At 39.5% G+C, this 19,078-nt stretch overlaps 1 protein-coding gene across 2 annotated transcripts; it reads right to left on the bottom strand.

The window, feature by feature from the left end:
- Positions 1 to 1,112: 1,112 nt before the first annotated feature.
- tp53inp1 (tumor protein p53 inducible nuclear protein 1) lies at positions 1,113 to 12,003 on the bottom strand. 2 transcript variants are annotated; one of them, XM_080425615.1, is made up of 4 exons: positions 11,794 to 12,003; positions 7,958 to 8,320; positions 4,643 to 5,153; positions 1,113 to 4,344 (listed from the first exon to the last, which is right to left on the bottom strand). In XM_080425615.1, the coding sequence occupies exons 2-4, from the start codon at positions 8,076 to 8,078 to the stop codon at positions 4,095 to 4,097; spliced, it is 882 nt and encodes a 293-aa protein (XP_080281741.1). In that variant the 5' UTR covers positions 8,079 to 8,320; positions 11,794 to 12,003; the 3' UTR covers positions 1,113 to 4,094. The 2 variants fall into 2 exon arrangements, with proteins under 2 accessions (XP_080281741.1, XP_080281742.1); XM_080425616.1 differs by having other exon boundaries at positions 1,113 to 4,339.
- Positions 12,004 to 19,078: the final 7,075 nt, after the last annotated feature.

Raw genomic sequence — 19,078 nt, 5'->3', positions numbered from 1 at the left:
GATTGTTACTTTTCATACTTTGTATCAGACTATGCAAAAACACAGGTCTTATCTCCAGATACTTAAATCTGTAATCTGCTAATTACTTAAAGTCTGTATTTATTTATTTGTTTTGGTCATCTTATTTTATTTGAATATTTGTATTAAGTTTTTATTTTGGGCCTGTTTTTGTAGACTTTGAATTGTTTCTTCTGCTCTGTATCAGTTGTTGTATTGTTAAGATTGTTACTTTATATACCGTTTCTGTATAAAACTAATCCTCCTTCGTAGGCTGTGGATTATTATTACTCCACTTTATATGAGCTGGGATGGGGGGATACGGGCTGGAAGGGGGCAGAAGGGTTCACGTTTTCGCCAGACCCAGGGGGTCGGCCTACATGGGGCTTTGTCGGTCAGTCGGTCTGTCCCTCTTTTCCTACCCAGCCATTCAGATTTCAACCACAGTTTATGCCAAGAATTCCACGTAATGATGTCATCATCACAGGACATCATAATGTCGTTATAACAACTAGGGTCTGGCAGAACCAGGTCTCCTGGTTTCACTAGTTCTTATACTGTAAGTGTGAAATTATAAAAAGGAAAAATGCATTGCATAAAAACATTGCATGGATCATGCAATGTTTGTTGATGAATTTGGCCTTTGATCGTTTAAACCCCAGCATCCGTATTCTGGGGAAAACCTTGACAGACTAGGCTATTTTCAGAAACAGAAAAGACACTAATATAGATCCCTGACGCACTCTGGTCAACCAAGTATAGGGTTTAAGAGGCTAAAAGGTAGGTCACAGCCGACATACAGCCGTGTCTGTGCAAGCCACAGAGAAGAGGGAAGAGATTGGGGGATTTAAATAAATATTTTTTTCATAACCAAACCAATCATTTTATAATTAAAAGGAGTACTTTTTTTTGTTTTTTAATCAATTAGCCATTGTAGATGGAAAAGTACCGTTGTAACTCGTGTCTGTTTTGCAATGAAAAGAGGGTTTAAGTTGTTAAAACAAACAGAAAATAAGGAAAATGTTAGCTCTATAACTTAAACTGTGTTCAGCAATTCATAAAGTTCATAATAAACTTGAAAAAGGATGAATGAGAACAGAAACTAAATGTTTTTTGTGTATGAAAACATTTATTTATTAGACTAGTAACAGATCACATGTATTAACTATTACAGTTTAAAAACAGATCACCCCACATTGTTTAGCAAATTCTGCTCACCATCAAAATAGAATGAGTTGATCTGTCATATGTCCAAAATATAAAGAATGGAACCAGATAGGTTGATAAATAAAGTTACCTAAAATTCCTACACCTTTTTTTTGGCAAAGTGCTGTATTATTCCAGTAAACTACACAAAAACAAAATGTCTAACACTTGGTGAAAAATGCCACAGAATATTCTTCACACTTTCAAAACAACAGGAGAACAGTTTTGCTACATTGTTTTTGTTTTTCTTATAAAAGCTGTACATGGGCCAGGCGGGTCTTGAAGAGTGAAGAGGCTACCTCCAGTGGTGCATAGTTTACATTTTTGATATTGGATTTTAGGTTTTTTAATGTCTCTTTTTGACATAAAAGTTTCAAGTTCATCATCGGTGCATTGTCATTACAACATTTCAACCTGGAAGGCACGTGATCCAAAACAACAAATTCAAGGCATTGAACAAAACACACAAATCCCTGTTAATTTCTTTATGAAGAGCTGAAACAAACGGCTGTGGACTAAAAACAAAACGGCTCCTCCTTCCAGCGTTCACTCATCACAAAATGAGAAGACAGTTCACCATGTCCACTCCATTCCCTTCCTCTTATCTATCTTTTTACAACATAAAACAAAATAAAACTGCTGATTGCAAGTTTGAATTGCAAATAATTGGAAATGGAACAAAAAAGGTTAAATACAAACAGCGATAATAATCACTCAACTATCATCACAACTATTTACACTACCGTACACACACCTAACAAATACTTGTTAGCTTTCTTAATGCTACCATGCCTAATACACCTGAACTGGCTGTCCCATCTAAATATGACCACAGAGTACAACAAAACAGATGTCAATTAGGTTACACAGAAAAATCTATCATACAGTATCTTACTGGAGAATTGGAAAGTGAAGCTCCTTGGTGATTTAGCATGGGCTTTTTCCCTAAGGTGGATTGTTTAATCATGTCACAATGTCCACCATTTCAAAGCACCAAGGCCCGTTTTTCCATAAGTATTGTTAGCAAAAAACAAAAACAAAAGATAACTACAAAAGTTTACAGTACTATAAACTACTGCAAGGATAAAGATCAATGCTACTTTTTGGTTTAAATAGTCTAACAGTTTAACAAAATGTAACTAAGTTATATGCAACTTAGAAAATAAAACAGGTAGAAGACAAACTCAAAACCATGCTGAAATCATGTAAAATACAATGAGCAAAATATATATAAACGTTGAAAAAGACCAGGTTTTACTCCATCTTGATGGATGTTAAACAGTCGATTGAGAGCTATAAAAAAGTTCATTTTCACAGTCCATGGGACAAAGGAGAAAGTTTTGAGAAGTCAATCACTAGTAACAAACATTTTCACGAGGGAAAGCATACTGGGACAAAGTTGGAAAGTCTCCAATAAGCACAATAACAATTATCAGCCATCAAGTAATTTTTTTAAAGTGTAAAGGTGATTGGTTATGACCCTGAGAAGTGGACTGCAGATTTAAGAACAAATACAAGATAATAACCCCAAATCTTGTTTTTTCTTTTTTCTTTTTTTACCATCTCAACGCTAACAACTCTACAACCATGCAACAATTGCACACTAACATAATCAAACATACCTATGCAAGATAACATAGACGCATATATACCAACTTCATACTGATATGTAATATGTTTTTTTTTCTTTAAAAAATATTTTGGAAGTTTTTTCTTTTTTAAATACATTTTACATTTCTTTTCATTTCAAAGCTACCATTAAAACAAGGCGTTTAGTGATATTTAACCCAGTAATTTTTACCTTTTCTTTTTCTTTTTTTCCTCTAAAAAAAATATTGTGAAAAGTACTGAATTACAAAGTCAAAGGCAAAGGGAGTGGGGGTGTGGATTTGTAGAGCAACATGTCGCCATCTTAAAAGTGTCATTATTTTCTCATAACATACTACTGTACATTGTATATTGACTAAAAAGAGATAAGACCATTGCAGAGTAATGACACGCCTGGTAATGTTTTAGGGCAAATCTCTTACACTGATTAGAGAACTTGTCATTGGCCAGACAAATACTATTGTACATTTTGCCCTCACTGTCAACTATATTGCCGTCAAAGTTTCCAGGTGTTTTATAACTTTAAGATGGCACACATTCGCTCCGAAAGATCCCACATGAGATTGATGATGTCACTATGACATCACACAACTACTCTAAACTATGTCAACACACACTCACTGGATGAAAGCAACAGCTGTTCTGCCGTGGGGACTGTCAATCTGCCATCGAGTAAAGTGACCTACAGCATTGATTCTATATATTATGGTGTCCATGAAGATAACCTCACTATCGCAACACTTCCCTCCATTGCTGTGACATGCAATTCCATCAGAGGGAGAAATAGCTGGATAGATGGGACTGTTGGATGGATGGAAGGGAAAACAGCATACATGAGGACAGGGGACACATCCTTTCTCTGTGTCAATCTGTAGTTAGGATGTATGAGGAGGACAGAAGATAACCCTTTCTGGCCACAATAGCTGATTATTTCCTAAATCAGCCAACTGTCTTTTGAATTAAATGAAACCTACTGTTCACTTGCAAAAATGTCCAGCAGAGCTCAGAGTTACCAACCACTGTATAAATTAATTTAGACAAAGGCTGCTGTGGATTCCCCAAAGCAATGTTGAAGGAATTGGGGTTCATCTGGAAGTGTACTAGTAAAATTATAATAGAAAGGGGACTTTAAAAAAAACCTTTCTCCTCAGAAGTTGTTGACATGTCTCTGGTTGGGCTGGTAGCTAATGAGGAGAGGTTAATGTAGTGGCAGTGGTGAGGTGTAGGGGCTCATGATGAAGATGATGGGGGTGAAAGATACGAGGAACAGGGTCTTCTCCACCTCAGAAGTTGAGGTGTCTCTGGCTGGGCTGCTGGAGGAACATTGCGCTGGCCTTGGTCTGCTTGGCTCCATTAGGTTGGCGCAGCAAGTTAAGGCGGCGTAGGGCGTTACGAGACAGGGGCTGGGCCCGCTGAGCCAAGCGCCCAGACTGCTGCTGGACCTGGTGGAGGAGGGTGGCGTGGGTAGAGACGGCCGCGGCATAACAGGCTGAGTGGAGAGTGGTGCGACGCTGGACCACCGCCACTTCTGGCCTCCAGGGGAGACAGAAACACATTGAGAAAGGTAAGCAGCTGAGTGGACTCCATATGCTAAAGAATGCCTAGATTCTCCAGACAGTGACTGGCTTACCATAATTTCACAATCTCCACTAGCTATCTTTAGTTTTCATACCCCTTTATTTAATTTTTTAGCCGTCATATGGGTTTGCACAATCAATGTTAGTCTTCTTAGCTAACTATTATCTTATTCAACTGAGAGTAAACTTCATAAATAAACTGAGCTCAACTTCAGAGGGTGGAATCAGGACAAAGTCTTAATTCACAGCCATACCTGTGACGTGGAGCATCTAGCGAGCGTCTGCCCTTCTCCTTGCCGACTGTGGACGTGGGATTGGCAGGTGTAATGCCAGCTACCAGACCCAGGTCCAGCTCCAGGTTGAGGGAGCGTGGCAGTGGGTTGAGGGCCAGCCTTGGGGCGCCGCGGTGGACGTAGACTGACATACTGGGGTGCTCAATAAGCAGGTTCTCCAGGGGGCTGCTCTCCAGGAGGAGGGGCAGGCTGCTGTGGCCGGTGAAGCACGGAGGAGGGGTGACAAACCAGCTCTCCACAAGGGAGCGAGCCTCCAGCCGCAGGAAGCCTCCCTCCTCCTCCAACTCCTCCTCATCGTCTTCTGGGCCCCCGTCTGTGTCAGCTGTGGAGTCGAGGGAGGTGCAGGAGGAATATCGGATGGGAGGGCTGGCGATTGGGGAGGGAATCATCACCAGGTCGTCCTCTTCTTCTTCTTCAGGAGTCAGAGGAGCTCCTGCAAGGCCATCACCACGTGCATTGGAACAGGCCTCAGCTGTGCAGAAACACAACATTAGCATGGGTGAGTGCAAGGTATAAACAAAAGGAAAGGATGTTTTGGTAAACTTGGTTTATGTCCTGTTTAAGTCTTAAACAGGACATAAACCAAGTTTACAAATGTGTGCAATTTATGCAAGCTACCAGGAGATGGCGCTGCAGCCCACATTTCACTGAGCAGGACATGCCCTAATGTAAACAACCATCTACAGAGGTGTGAAAGTAGTACTGCAGGCAAGTAACCCTGCTCACCAAGCTGTTGTAGCAAACAAAGTATGTGTGTGGGGTGCACTGTGCACGCATGCACACACACCAGTTTGTCTGAACTTGAGCCTCACTGATCTAGTATTATCATCCTGCTTCCACAAACAATCGGTATAGGTTCTAAGTACCAGCAGCAATGAGTTATTGCTGCCAGCCTGCCCCACATGATTCAAAATCATTTTAATACACTGACATTTTCCATGGCCACTTGTTGAACCAAGTGGTTTCTAAAAGCAAACTGGCCAATGGCCAAGTCTCTGCAGCCAGACTTATGTTTTGAGTTTCAGCTGTCAGCATGTCAAATAGGGATGTCTGGCCAAAGTGCAGAGGGCAGACAGACCTTCTGTGATAAACAAAAACACAATGCTGTGTCTGTATTCAAGTTTTGAATGTGCAATAGTTTGCTAAATGCACAATCTCTTTAAAGTGTGCATGCAAGATTTGTGCATGTGCATAATATCCACAAAAGTGAGAGATAATACAACTCCTGCCAGAGACAAGTTCATATTCTTTGGGTACTTAGAAAAGCGCTATATAAATTTGAGCTATTATTATTATTATTATATTCCACTCCCACCTCCGTCTTCTGTCAGGCACAGGCACCTTGTTTACACAAATCAAGTGCAAGCTTCTCAATGCTGACTCTGACCCTTCTAAGTGATATGCACACTTTATCCTGCTAAGGACCGCAGCAGGACCCCAAAACGGCTTACACCACTCATCATTGTCCAAGCCAATTAGCAAGTAATCCTATCACCTGAGACTGTGTGTGTCTATATGAGTATCTGATGGCTCAAGCAATTTGCATTAAAAAAGTGGTGTTAGGTTAGAGAAACAAGTCCAACTTGTGAAACCAGCAAAGGTTATAGATTAAACAAGACCAGGAGACCTGGTTCTGCCAGACCCAGAATAAATTCCTTTTCCTTTTATGCCCATGTATGGACGAAAGGGGGACGAAATTGGCTGACTCTATTCAGCACTGTGATTGGCTAGCGAGACACATGATGACATTAATAACCTATAAATAGGATTATGCACTTCAAAAAATCATTTTTTTTTTAAGTGAGCTCCATCACTTTGGGGGACGAAACTTGAACCCTCTTTTATGCCCATGTATGGACGAAATAGGGACAAAGCCTCATGTAGGCCGACCCCTTGGGTCTGGCAAATACCACTATTACAATCTTAAAAACACTGTGTGGCGACACAATGTCTGCTCTTAAATGGTCTCTGGGCACACGCAGATTACAGAGTTTATTGTTTATTGATAACTGTCTCTAAAGCCACATCATATTCTCGATTCTCAATTATTTTCGTCAGAAAGTAGTCCTTGTGATAAACAAACAACAAAATACAGAGGCAATAATGCAGAAGTAACAACCCATACAGAGAGCATGAAAGAGAAACTGGCATTAGGACACTTACAACTCTCACTGTCTACTTCAGATGTACCAGGCTATTATACAATGTTTATAGCTTGTGACTTATTTCTTTTTTACTTATTTTCTCTTAAGAATTGAAAAGCTCAACATTGAAATGTATTCCTTCAAAAATATCAAAACATTTGTAAAGGAAGACATTCACAATAATTGGGGCGGGGGGCTGTACCACAGGTGTCTCATGCAGCCTTTTAGCTTCAGTGAAGGAAAATCAGAACAGCCTGTGCGCCCACTGCCCATACATGCAAGTCTCCCTAAGCGGTAACTCTAGTAGGGAGGAGACCTATTTTTATCCCCAACCCCCAGTTCCTCAGACGCTTTTGTTTGACCTGTTTACAGGTTGGAATTGCCCATAAACTGCCACACGCCTTCACTGCCAACCATTTCCCCTCCCCAGGCTGAACCAGGCCAGCCAGTCACACCTGAAATATTCACAAGGCTGTGGAATAGGAGATGGGCCATGTCGGGACGAGTGGGGGATTAACGATGGGCAGCTCAAAAGCTGTGCCAGGTGGCACTCACAGCCAACAGGGAAATGCTGGCAGCAGTGCACTTGCGTGCGTATATTCATGTAATATATCTCTTGCGTATATTCATGTAATATATCTCTTAGTGTATAGTGTGTGTTTGCAAATGTATGTGCGTGCGTATTAGCTATATGTACCGGTATACAAAAAATCTATTTCTGCAAAGTGAGAATGGTATCTTTTCCAGGGCATGCAGAGTTCATCACCCTGATGCAGAGGTGATTTTAACAGGCTGGTTTATGATGCTGGGGGGTGATACCATAGCCACAGCCTAGCAGCACCTAAGTGGGCTTCCACTAAGCTAGGAGATCAGACTGTACAGAAATGTCTGGCGGAAATAGCAAAGCTAAATCATCTTTTGTAGCCATCTCTCTATAGAATTCAGTAGACTGCTAAAACTCTGAATCAACTAACTGTTGTTTGTGGCTGGTTGATAGAACAGTTCTATTCCTTGCACCCTCAATGATCCATTTTTACACTCAGCGTGAGATTAACGCGATACGATATTACTTTGTCAGTTTTCACTGAAATTTGGCTTGCAACCTTACGGTGTGTTTGTGTGAGAGACTCACCCAAGTAGTCCACCAGGATCCAGTCTTCATCATCCTCTTCCTTGTGCTCTCCAGGGCTGCTGCGGCGGCTCCGCTCCTCCACGTCGTCCCCAAAAAGAACGCTAGCGAACCTCTGGAACATCCCTGGATGTCCTGATGGGACACAAGGGGTGCGCAGCTAGGGGTGGCACAAGGCTGAGGGTGAAGGTGGGGAGAGGGCACTTTGGTCATCAGCTGCAGGGTCCACCAAGTGGGGAAGGCTCCAGAAGGGTGCTAAAGTGCATCAATAAGATGGGACCTTGGATCATCTGATGGTGACCGGGCTCAGTCTGGACATAGCTCAAGGTCAGGGTCAACTTGAAAAGTGCAAAAGTACAAAAAGCCCTGGGAGAGAAAGACATGGGAGAGGATGAGAGATGGCATGACACATACAAAGTGTCTCACTTGTGTAGCTTCTTGCAACAATATCATTTGGGTATTGGCAATAGTCTACACAAGTTGCTTATTCAAATCATGCACAATAAAATATGGAAGGGGAAGGGAATGAGACAGACTCTCATCCCTTAACCATTTAGTTAAGTGTCCATGAGCAAGGCACTTAACCCATTACTCCAGTGGGGATGCTCTGCAATATCGGAACTGAGGTTGTAATGTATATCCAACAAATGCACTGCGAAACCTCAAGTGTATGGTCAAGGTTATAAATGTTTACAGATGCATGTATCATCTTCCTCGCCTGTAGACACTCCTCATAAAAGCTACTATCAAAATAGACTCCCAATCCAGCTGCCAAAGATGTTTCCCCACAGCCATGTTAGGACTGGACCAATCCCTAGCTATCTCAGGACTTAGACCAACCACAGTTTGGCTATTGGTTGTTTGTTATAGTTAAAAGAGTCATAGCGACTTCACTTACTGACAACACCAAATTTAGGTTTTAAAGTTACGTTTATAATTAGATAGATACTGCATCAATTTAACAGCAATAGGGATGGCTGTGACTCAGGAGGCAGCGTAAGATTCTTGGTTTCATCTCTTGCATGGTTACCTCCTCCTTTACTGGGTGAGTGAGTGTAATGCACATTGTCATGTAAAGCACTAAAGAAATGCAGAGAATATTTTTTTGCATTTAGGACAAGGAGAAGATTAAAAACCAACATTTCTTCCTTCAGGGTTGAATATCCCACCCCCACCACATCGTGCTTAGGTCATGACCTCACTGGAGGCAGGAGAGTAAATAACCTTAATTCTGCCTGAATTGATTTCTTGCAGTGACAGATGAGAGGTGGCTGGTGGCAGATGGAGACTGCGCTTGCAGCACAGGTTTATGGCTAGAGCTGGCTATTTTCTTTCAAGTGTGGCATGGTAACTTACTAACTTCTGTTTAGTCAACAGTAAACAAAAGAAGATATTCGTCTCTCAATTGATTAGATATCAATAAACACACAGTCTATTGTCGGCCAATCTAATGTGCCCAATAGTCTACTCAAACCAAAAGGCAGTGGTCAATGTTATAGACACAATATTTTCATTTAAGTTTCAACCTTACTGACTACATCATGTTTCTTGTCCCATTAAGACCGGGAAATGGGGGGGTCCCTGGAACAAAATATTTTGAGTTTGTGGGGGGGGGGGGGTGGTCCGTGGCCAAATACATGCATAATTTTGGGTGGTCCTTGGTTTGACATGAAAAAGTTTGAGAACCACTGATATTATAGCAATATAGGTTTTTTTCAACAAAAAAATAGGATTTAGATTTTAGAAGACATTTGTAGAATCGACCTCAGGTCTTATGTGATAAAAAATCATGAAAAAATTAACAGTGTTCGTTTGGTATCATCTGTTTTGAGATTTGTGTTTTGCGTCTGTTACACATGTTTCTGCTGTGCTGTGTCAAGTTACACTTCTTGAGGCGACAAATAAAAGGAGCAGCTGCGACTTCAGGATGATGGGTAGGCCTACGGCTTTTCTCTGTCGAGGGTGTGACGGTTTTATTTACAGTAGCCTGTGTGTCCGATCAACAGACGTGGTTCTTGCACCTGTTCCTCTTAAGCAAATCATTCACGCATGTTTTGTTTTGTTTGTCTCTCTGAGGCTACAAGACTCGACAACGGACGGGTAATAACCATAGAGTTATAATATGGTAATAACCATAGGTAATAACGTCAAATGTAACGTCTGCACCATGGTAAATGTGACTTTCGCGGTGATTGGTTGTTGGCAATTATTTCTGCCCCATACAGTAAATAAAAAACGGATACAGGATAGGTGGGCACTAGGGCTCGATGTAAAATTGGATATTTTGTCCGAAATGTAAAAAAATATATATATATATTTTAAAAATTGTCAAGTAATGTAAGTATATATGATGTGAACATGCACAGTACATCATTATCAGACTTACATTTAACCTTCAACTTCTTATGTAAGCCCCAAAATGACTGGATATATAGCCTACAGGTTATGTAGCAATTTGTAGCAATTAGGCCTCAATTGTCGAATGTTTAAGCATGTTCTGATCATTTATACTTTATTAAGGCCATTTTTCAAATACTTAATTTTTTAACATTTTGGACAAAATAGCCAATTTTACATCGAGGTGCCCAGATGTCCCTAAGTGCTCACCTATCCTATTAACTAATAAACCCCTAACAAGGACGAGGCAACATCAACATCGATTACGTCATTTTCGGCATTTCTGATCCACGTAAATAACGACGTCCGTGTTGTTGTTATGCCATGTGTATATATGTATATACACAGTAGCTATAGCCTCTGACACATTGGTTCGACATACTTGGCTAACACACTAACCCTAATAGCTTAATACATAAAACCTATAAATAATATGTATGTCATGAGAACGTCAGTGTATTGTGAACGGTAGAGCTGAAGCAGTAGGCTTGCTCAGTGTTTTGTTGATGGGGAAGGGGAGGGCAGTGGTGGAAAATGTACTCGCATGTTTTACTTAAGTAAAAGTATCAATACTGCAATGTAGAAATACTCTGTTACAAGTGAAAGTCCGGAATTCAAAATTTCATTGAGTAAACGTACAAAAGTATTGGTATCAAAAGTACTTACAGTACCAAAAGTAGAAAGTACTCATTATGCCGAATGTCCCATTTCACAAGTTTTCAAATGTATAGAATGTAGAAAATAGATCTACAAGCTCACAATGCGTCACATCGGGAGCTTGTAGATCGGCTATTTTCAAATGGCCGAAATGTATACAGAGCTGAAGTGGTTAATGTATGTTTTGTAGTAATCAAAAACTACAAAGTAACTACCGGTAACTAAAGTTGTCAAATAATTGTGGAGTAAACGTATTTTTTTTTGCCTCTCTGAGATGTAGTGGAGTAGAAGTACAAGTATTGAAAATTGGAAATATTACAGGAAAGTAAAAGTACCTCAAAATTGTACTTAAGTACAGTACTCGAGTAAATGTACTCAGTTCCTTCCACCACTGGGGGAGGAGGCTCGGCTGTAACCCTACACCCTTTGGGCGTATCGACAAAGTTTTATCTCAATTATACCATTTCCTTTTCCACAATACATTTATCCATTTCAAAATGCATAGGTTTAACCATGGAACAGTTTTTAGCCTTGAATAGACCACGCAGGGACAAATGCAGTCAGTATGTATCCACAAGTAGGCACTTTTTTTTCCTTTTCTTTTTTGAGTAGGCCTATACAATCTAGGTCATCATTGAACCGTGAAAACAACACTTAATTGTTATAATGTTTCATGCATTGTATGCTTTTTTGCCAATACGAATAGACATCAACGACTAGAATCCACTCAAATCCCAAAGAGAACTTGATGTTCAGTGAAGAGACAACAAAGAACCGACACTCACCTGCGGCAAGAAGGAAGATGTAAACCGTTAAAAAATGCAACAAAGTCCTTGCTATTGAGGTAGATTCTTTGTGTTTCGAAAAAATAATAAAACGAAGGTTTTTCTTCTCAGAAGAAATAATAAAAAAGAATGTTTTAAAGGGACTATTTTTACATTCGGAGTCACAGTGTTTCTTTTTCCAATCCCTTCCGATCGTCCCAACTGCTCCTTTTGTTATTGTTGTGGAAGTACTAACAGCTGATCGGCGTGACGTCATGTAAGGACAGCCCCCTATGGGAGGGACAAGCAGTGGTGTAAAGTAACTACGTACATTTACTTAAATACTGTACCTAGGTAAAAAATATTCAGATACTTTTACTTTACTGGAGTGTTTCCAAAATTCAATACTTTTACTTCGACTCCACTGCACCTCAAAGGTAAATGTTGTAGGCCTACTTTTACTCCCCTACATGTATTAGAAAACTTTAGTAAGTTACTTTGTAGATTTAGATTATTATTACAACACTTACATACATTACCCACTTCAGCCCTATATACATTTCGGCCATTTGAAAATAGCCGATCTACAAGCTCACAATGCATCGCATCTGGACGCATTGTGAGCTGTAGATCTGCTATTTTCAAAATATGTTGAATACATGTTATACATTTGAAAACTGAAGTGAAGTGGGACATTCTGCATAATGAGTACTTTCTACTTTTGGTACTTTAAGTATATATTTCAAAAGAGTACTTTTTCCACCACTGGGGAACAGTCTAAAATCCAACAGCCAATCGGCGGCTCTGACGGACTGTCACCAACGCACGTGACCATCCCTTAGAAAGACAAGACTGGGCAAATCACCCAAAGTTTTTTGGGAGTGTCTCGTCTTCAGTGTTGCCATGTCGGCTTATTATAAGCGACGTTGGGCTTGTTTTTCTGTAAAGTTGCTCGGAGTCGTAAATATTGGTAGTTTGCGGGTTATATGTTTTTTTGGGCTTGTTTCTAAAGTGTAGTTACTTATTTGAGCTTGCTTCTCATTTTTTTAATTATTGGTTCTCAAATATTTTCATGTCATGGACCCCCAAATTAAGTATAATGTATTTGTCCCCCTAACCCCCATCTGAAAATGTTTTGTGCCAGGGAGCCCCGTACCAGATTTGTGTTCTTAGAATGTTTCAAAAATCTTCCAAATATTCCAAATTTTATTTCAATATTTTTCGAAAATAGCAGATCGCGACGCGGTGTGAGCTTATAGAGCGGCTATGTTCATTCAATGTATACAGGTTTAAAGTGCTCATAATAGCTTAAAGGGGTAGTTCACCCCCCAAATAACTTTTTTTCTATTGATTACTCACCCCAGGAGCCTTGAATTCATGGATATTTTTTTGTTTTTGTCGCATTCCTTCCTTTATTATTTGATTATAATAAATTTAGCCCCATTGATTCCGGTAGGAGACACAAATGCATTTGTGTCTCCTACTGGAATCAATGGGGACACATTTATTATAATCAAATTATTGGCTTAGGAATGTGACAAAAACAAAAAAATATCTATGAATTCAAGGCTCCAGATGGTCAGTAATCAATAGAAAAAAAGTTATTTTGGGGGTGAACTACCCCTTTAAGTGCCCTAGGCCTAGTTGCTTCTTTTGGGCCCATTTTCATAGACCTGGTTGCTTGTTTTTGTTGCAAAACCTGGCAACACTGGTCTCGTCGTAACGATTTTATTTCCTTTAACGCCAAAAAAAATAATAATAACAGTTACAAACATTCGGTTATTACCACGGCCACCTTTATATTTGCCCGAACTTTTGTTTACAATAACTTTATGGCCTCGAGGTTTACATTATGTGATAGTTGATACAAATGCATTATTTCCTAACTCAACAGATATAAACCTGGATCTTTATTGCTGCCTTCTGGCAGTTTGGATTGTTCATATAATATTACAGTGTCAACAACGTCATAAACTCTTTAGTTGCACATTATCCTGAGAACAATACATGTTTTATGATGTTTAACTTAAAAAATATATTGTTATTAAAAATCTCATGCAACATTGATTTGATCCCTACCCACACAGCGGATATAAAAACGGACCACATGTTCAGTACATAGTCTACTTTCTAGGTCACCAGTGGGCTTAATAGCTCCCATCAGCTATAAAGGGGTGCAAATTAGGAAGCAGGGCCTGCCCCAGAGCACCAACCCCCCATCCATAATCTGGAGTAAAGGGCATTAGCTTTGGACAAAGAGCTTCCAGGAAAAATTGTGTAGTGGTCATGATGGACACAGATGAACATTGAGTTCTATTGGGAAATATTGTCATATAATAATGCTTAAATGACAATGTTCATTGTCTGTTTGGGCACACAATTATGTCAGTTGTCTGCCAACATTGCTAATACAGTTTATTGTACAGCTTGTCTGTTGGAAGAATGACGTCTGGTTACTTATTTATAGCATAATGTTATCAATCCATTCAACATATTGATCAAACTGGTTTGACTTTTATAGGGAAAAAGTTAACATTTTGGACATTTACCACATAGGCTCTTATTCAGAGGAATTTAAAATGGGTTTGCATGTGCTTACATGTGGGGGAATCAAACCTGCGACCTTCCTGTTATGCCTCTGTTACGCCATCCTCTGTTGGTGCCTAGGTCAAGGCTTCTTAGCCTTTGCTAGCACAGTGACCCAAATTCAGTGAATTGTACTCTGACTTTGGAACTGTAGCTCATTAAGTGTGGACCCCGACCATGAACATATCCTGACCCTAGACTTCCAGTGGACTGATAAGTAATGCTAATTGATTCCTAACCTTGGGACCACTGGTTTGTTTGCAAACATGGCACAGACACATGCTTCCTGGAAGCCAAATGTTTTCCTCACACAGATGAAGTAAGCATATGAGACACATTTGTATCTATCTGAAAAATCTATCTGAAAAATGAATGCACTCGCATATGTGCTCAAAACACAGACAGGCGTGCACACTGGAACAAGATATTGCCTGCAAATTTTCCATTCCTGCACAACAACAAGGACACACCTGTACAGTGTTGATATCAAAACACTGATAAGATGTCCCTTTTACCTCCCGCCCCCTGCCATTCTTTTCCACTTTTCCACAGTAGGCAGTTACATCACATTACTTTGAATGTTTGATAAACAACTTTTGGAAGGCATTCTGCTTCCAGTGCCATGTTTTGTTGTAACAGTGTTTGGCTATAGTCATTTTTTTAATTTAATATATAGGCCTATATTGGAGAGAAAGAGGGGGGGGAATGAGAAGAGAGCAATTGTGGATTCTAAAATGACACACAAACATATCTGTCACAAAATAGACACTAAGATGGCTTTTCATGAATAGTAAATTGTTTTTTCATACAAATAAGTTAATGTCATGGAGTACATATCATATCAGGTTAATATCATAACAAAAAACTAAACAAAGCATCATAACAAAAAATAAACAAAGTGTTGACCTAGATTTTCAGGACAAAATGTCCCACTGGCCCCAAAAATAGGCTATCACGTCACATTCAACGCTCTGAACAATGTAAGTTCCCTCAATGCAATGCTACATCCTTACATAATCTGGCTAATGTTTACTTTGTTTGAATCACTTGCACAATCCCCTCCTCTGCTAGGAAAAGAACAGGTCAATGACCCTGTGTTGTTGCCATTTGGTATTCCATAACATTGTATTCAAATGACTCATTTTGGGTCATATATAACATTTTTGGGAATATCCTTCAGATTAGAATAACTTTGGTCAAGAAGACCACAAAGAAAAGGAGCAGTGTAACACATAAAATAACAGTATACTACAAATCACTCTACATGTGCCCTCAATTTATAACAATAACTAATATCGTTGATGTCTGGAGGAAAACTTGTATATCCAAAGCAGTTACTTTTCAGGAAATGGAAAAAGGATCCTGTGTTACAATGGAGCCAGTGTAGTTATTATTTAGTCAGAATCCCTTGTTAATAACCTTAATTGGTTATATATTAATAAACTCACAGACTTAACCACTTTCCCTTTCAAATAGTTTTCAAAAATAGCACAAAAAAAATCATTTCTTTTACGATGAAGTAGGGCATTAATTTACAAAAAAAGAAATATGGAGATACAAGGTTTCTGACAGCAACAATCTGAAACAATTACTATTTTAATCATTTCCACTTGGAAAAATGCAGCCAATGGAAAGGACAGCGCAGAAATATATAAAAAGCAACAAAAGGAAGCTCATGTCAAAGGCCCTGAGAAAGTGATGTGTGCGGCGGGAATGTAGCAGGACTGTGTGTTTAAACTGAGGGTAAAAGACTAGGCTGTAAAAACACACAGGTCTACATTCAGTCCAAAGTTTAAAAATGGTGTTGGATGCAGTCAACCCATTGAATCCTTTCTCACTCCGAAAAGATGCACTGATGTCCCCTCAACGAACACAGCCTCATACCTGATTGGCAAGGATATGTCCAGGACTGAGACTTGAATCAAGAACGGAAAGGTTGTGATTGTGTGTGTTGGCTGAGGTAAGAGTGCACTAACATTATAGGTTCCAATCATTCATGGCCTTGTATTATATACTTCTCCTGTATTGGCCATCTACTTGCTCTGTACACAATTTACAGTGCAGAAATGCCACAAGAATTATCATTTATAATTTGAAAATATTACCCAATATCTTCATCGAGTCTTTGACAGGAACGTTCATAATGATGTTCAATGAAGATGGATCAATGTAGGCTACCAGTCACTTATCTTTTTAAGCTGCGACAACCTTGACACATCATGGTAATTGAGTCAAACTGTGTGTAACATCAACCCCAGTGGCAAGGATCAAAGCTAAAAACTATTTTAGATCTTACCTATCGCGAGGAAGGCACGTCAATGACAAGTGTACAGTAACAGATTGAGGGGAAGTCAACCACACCTACTGCAACCAAACACACCAGAAAAAAATTACAGTTTGAGTAGCAGATGGTTTTGTGATGGGTGTGACTCATGAGTCCTATCCATAGAAAGGGCCAAAGAACAACACAATAGAGAAAGAGAAAGAGAGAGAGAGAGAGAGAAAGAGAGAGAGAAATAAAAGTACATTTGTGAAGAAACAATGTCAGGCTGAGGCAACCCCAGAGAGAATTACAGTGAGAAAGAGACAGACCCAGCACTGCTGTCTGGAATTACCGAAATGCTGTCTGACTGGAAGAAAGTGACATCCCTCAGCAGAGTTGCATCAGCTGGTGTAGAACAAACAGGAGGGAGGAATAGACTTGTGTTGGTCACCCAGCCATTGGATGCAACATCCTGTCAGTCATTTTCATTTAGAGAATTTTGTTGAGTTCAGTCTTTAGCCTCACCTCATAACACCAGCAAGTTAATAATAGAGGTTGAGGTCATCCTATTACTGTATGCTGGCCACTTAACTTCTCTGTCAGAATAAGCAGTTCTTAAAAGTAAGGTAAAAATCACTCTAGAGAAGAATAAGACTTCAACTACCTTTTCCTACTAATCGTTTCTGATGGGTTTTTTCTTATTATTTTTTCCCAGTAGAAAAGGTAGTTATGGTGAAAGTGGTGATAGACTACGTCAGTGGTTCTCAACCTTTTCAGGCCAAAAATAATCATATTTGAACTGACAAGCTGACACGCACTTGGAATTGTAAGAGTTGAGGCATTACATTTAGTTTGACTCTGTTCCACAGATAAATATAACAATTTGGCCAATGTTTGACCAATTTTTATAGTATAGTTTGTTGATTACTTTCGATGCAGCAATGGCCTTTTTTCATTTCACCCCCAAAAAGGACCCCCCTGGAAGTCCCGACCCACAGGTTGAGAACCACTGGACTAGGTCATTTTGGGGTGTGGCAAGCAAATGGGAAACAGACAACAACAGCAGACAAGGTGTGACACAGAAACAACGAATAATGTTCCTCCCTATGCAAAGCAACACTTTGGAGCCCGCCTACTGGGTGCCTGTGGCTGTCTGAACTGATCAAAATGTAGCATCATGTATATCTCAGCCTAAAGTTAAAGAGGGCAAACAGGGATAATCTGTAAAATATGACCTCAGTTAAGAAACCTTGTTGTAGTCTACAGATGGTCACAGCAAACAGGATTACAGATCAAACTTTGCAATGGAAACAGTGACAAAATGAGACTGGAGGGGGAAGAGAGAGGAAGACGAGTGAGAGAAACAAATAGAATCAGCTTCCTGACAAAGCCTTAGAAGATCTTGTGCACGTCCACAGATGGTCAATGCAAACAAGATTATTGAACACTGTCCAATATGCTGTAGGAGAGTAGCAGCCATTGTCTGCTTAGAGAAGTGGTAATGACTAGTGACTACCATAAGTCATTCAATCTCACTTAAAGTTTAACATCTCCCTTTAATCTTTAGAAAACTAAGTGAAAACAAAAAAAACGAAGACCCAGTGTCATCATGTGACTGCTATTAGAAAATTCAAACTCAGACTTTTCTAGAGGAGAAACAAGCTTAAGTATTGTTTGACAACTGTCAACATTCTAGCAGTAGTGAAACAATACATATTCAACTTCTAAACTTGTTTGCCACAAAGGCAGGATATGTTTATGACATTAACATGAATACTGACAGAACTCTGTCGTATGTAGAGGAGGCACCACATGAAGAACAGTGTCAAGAAAAGGTGGCTTCAAATATTTGGAGAGCGTTCTTTTCTTGACAGCACCCATGACATACGTACAAAACACATTCATTTTTGCCACAGGCAAGTAAAATACTGCAAACATTTACAAACATTAGCATAAGAAATTTTAAAACAAGACATGTAAAGAATAAAGGCCACCCATTGAGCTGTAGAATACATTCAGTGAACACATACTGTATGACTATTTTATATTGAGAGTGATCCAGTCATACCTCCTCCTTGATAGGCATAACTATCAAATAATAAATACAGAAAACACCACATATAATAAATATCTGTAATTATAGTATTATAGGTTTTCTAAACACCTTTCCCCATGAAGGAAATCTTTGTTAATAGGCAGTTCCAATTGGATGCCCTAAGTTCTACAGCCCTTGATTAGCTCTTTTGTTTCAGCGGGCATGTTTCCCCAAGTTTATTTTGTCCTGTTTTATTAACCTGAGGAGCTGTGTTCTTTTTCCTTTCCTGACTGTGCGTGTTCATGTCAGAAAAAGTATGTTTTTAATTATTGTTGATTGTTGAGTAAGGTTAATTATAGCAACATACTTGAATCTTTGGTTAAGTTCCCTGTTTCTGTGGTTGGTTTATGTTGTTTTGCTTT

The sequence above is a fragment of the Gymnoscopelus braueri genome (assembly GCF_963280865.1).
Source record: "Gymnoscopelus braueri genome assembly, chromosome: 4".
Classification (NCBI taxonomy): Eukaryota; Metazoa; Chordata; class Actinopteri; order Myctophiformes; family Myctophidae; genus Gymnoscopelus; species Gymnoscopelus braueri.
The sequence above is the reverse complement of the archived record's forward strand: the minus strand, read 5'-3'. Positions and strand labels throughout refer to the sequence as shown.

What these genes read in the sequence shown, in the direction of transcription:
- tp53inp1 (XM_080425615.1), bottom strand. Translation starts at nt 8,078, where the DNA reads ATGTTCCAGAGGTTCGCTAGCGTTCTTTTTGGGGACGACGTGGAGGAG. An exon ending in GATCCTGGTGGACTACTTGG is followed by an intron (nt 5,154 to 7,957) that starts GTGAGTCTCTCA and finishes GTTTCTGCACAG; the next exon opens with CTGAGGCCTGTTCCAATGCA. An exon ending in CTAGATGCTCCACGTCACAG is followed by an intron (nt 4,345 to 4,642) that starts GTATGGCTGTGA and finishes TCTCCCCTGGAG; the next exon opens with GCCAGAAGTGGCGGTGGTCC.